A 1219-nucleotide genomic window follows, 5' to 3' on the forward strand; every position below is an offset into this window, starting at 1 on the left:
ACAAGAGGAACCCAGAGATGGGTCCCTGATGCTGGGTTTGCAGTTGCCTAGGGATGTTTCTTATCCACGTGCTATTTTAGAGCTCAGTTCTAAGACTCAATTTCATTCAAATCATCTTTCCTGGAATTAGGAAACAGATAATCTCAGAGCACCTGTTGATAATTTCTTCTTTTTTTTTTCCCCCTGAGACAGAGTCTTGCTCTGTTACCCAGGCTGGAGTGCAGTGGCATGATCTTGGCTCACTGCAACCTCTACCTCCCGGGTTCGAGCGATTCTCCTGCCTCAGCCTCCCAAGTACCTGAGATTACAGGCGCGCTGCCCCCATGCCCGGCTAATTTTTGTATTTTTAGTAGAGATGGAGTTTTACCATATTGGTCAGGCTGGTCTCGAACTCCTGGCCTCAAGCGATCCACCCGCCTCGGCCTCCCAAAGTGCTGGAATTACAGGTGTGAGCCATTGCGGCTGGCCAGATAATTTCAAAAAATCTAGCAAATGCAGTTATGTGAACTTCTGAAATGAGGCCAGGGCTGACTCAGGGCTCTTCTGGCCCAGGGTCTATCAGGAGGACCAAGGAATGGAGGGTAAGACTGTGATGGGGACATGATTGTGGTAACAGGGAGAGACCATGGAGTAGAGCAGGCTGGGAGCTGGCTGCAGGGAGCACTGCCACATGGCTGGGCAGAGGGAGGGAGGCTGCAGACAGCCTGGGGGTGGGCAGCCGGCTGGGGTGCCTGAGGTGAGGGGTGTGGGGCCCTGCGGGGATTTTCCTTGTGGCCTTCTGGGAGCTGGTGGGCAAGATTTCTGTCTGTGTGCAGGGCTCAGAGCTGCTTTCTGATGACGAGGTGCCCCTCAGAATGGGGGGACAGTCCTTGAAACGCCAGGCAGAGGCTCAGCCAGAGGATCTGTCCCTGGAGGAAGAGGCTCGATGCTCCAGCCAGCAGCCCCCAGCCCAGCTGAGCCACAGGCCACAGGGGGGCCCGCTGCTGTGGCCAGAGAGGGGTGAGTAGCACCCCTTTGGAGGAAGGAGAAGTGGTGCAGGGGAGGGGGTGAAGGCGAATGGAGTGTGGTGTGTGGCCAGGGCAGAGGCCTGCCTGGATGTGGGATGCACAGACTCTCCAACAAGGAGTGGATCTTGGGTGGGCGGCCACTGGGCTGTGGGGGCCTTGGTGTGCAGGGGCGGCAGGGGCGGTGCTAGGTGAGCTGTGTGACTGGTGATGAC

General features: G+C 56.9%; 1 protein-coding gene across 1 annotated transcript in view; it reads left to right on the plus strand.

Annotated features, from left to right (window-relative positions):
- The window catches only part of ZNF500 (zinc finger protein 500), a gene marked incomplete at its 3' end in the record, with an annotated part of 19652 nt that overhangs the window by 7046 nt on the left and 11387 nt on the right, over positions 1-1219 (plus strand). The window contains exon 3 of the mRNA XM_011978496.1: positions 816-999. Coding sequence (XP_011833886.1) covers positions 816-999 — 184 coding nt within the window. The remainder of the gene's footprint in view (positions 1-815; positions 1000-1219) is intronic.

This window comes from Mandrillus leucophaeus, unplaced genomic scaffold (assembly GCF_000951045.1).
Source record: "Mandrillus leucophaeus isolate KB7577 unplaced genomic scaffold, Mleu.le_1.0 Scaffold195, whole genome shotgun sequence".
In the NCBI taxonomy this organism is placed as follows: Eukaryota; Metazoa; Chordata; class Mammalia; order Primates; family Cercopithecidae; genus Mandrillus; species Mandrillus leucophaeus.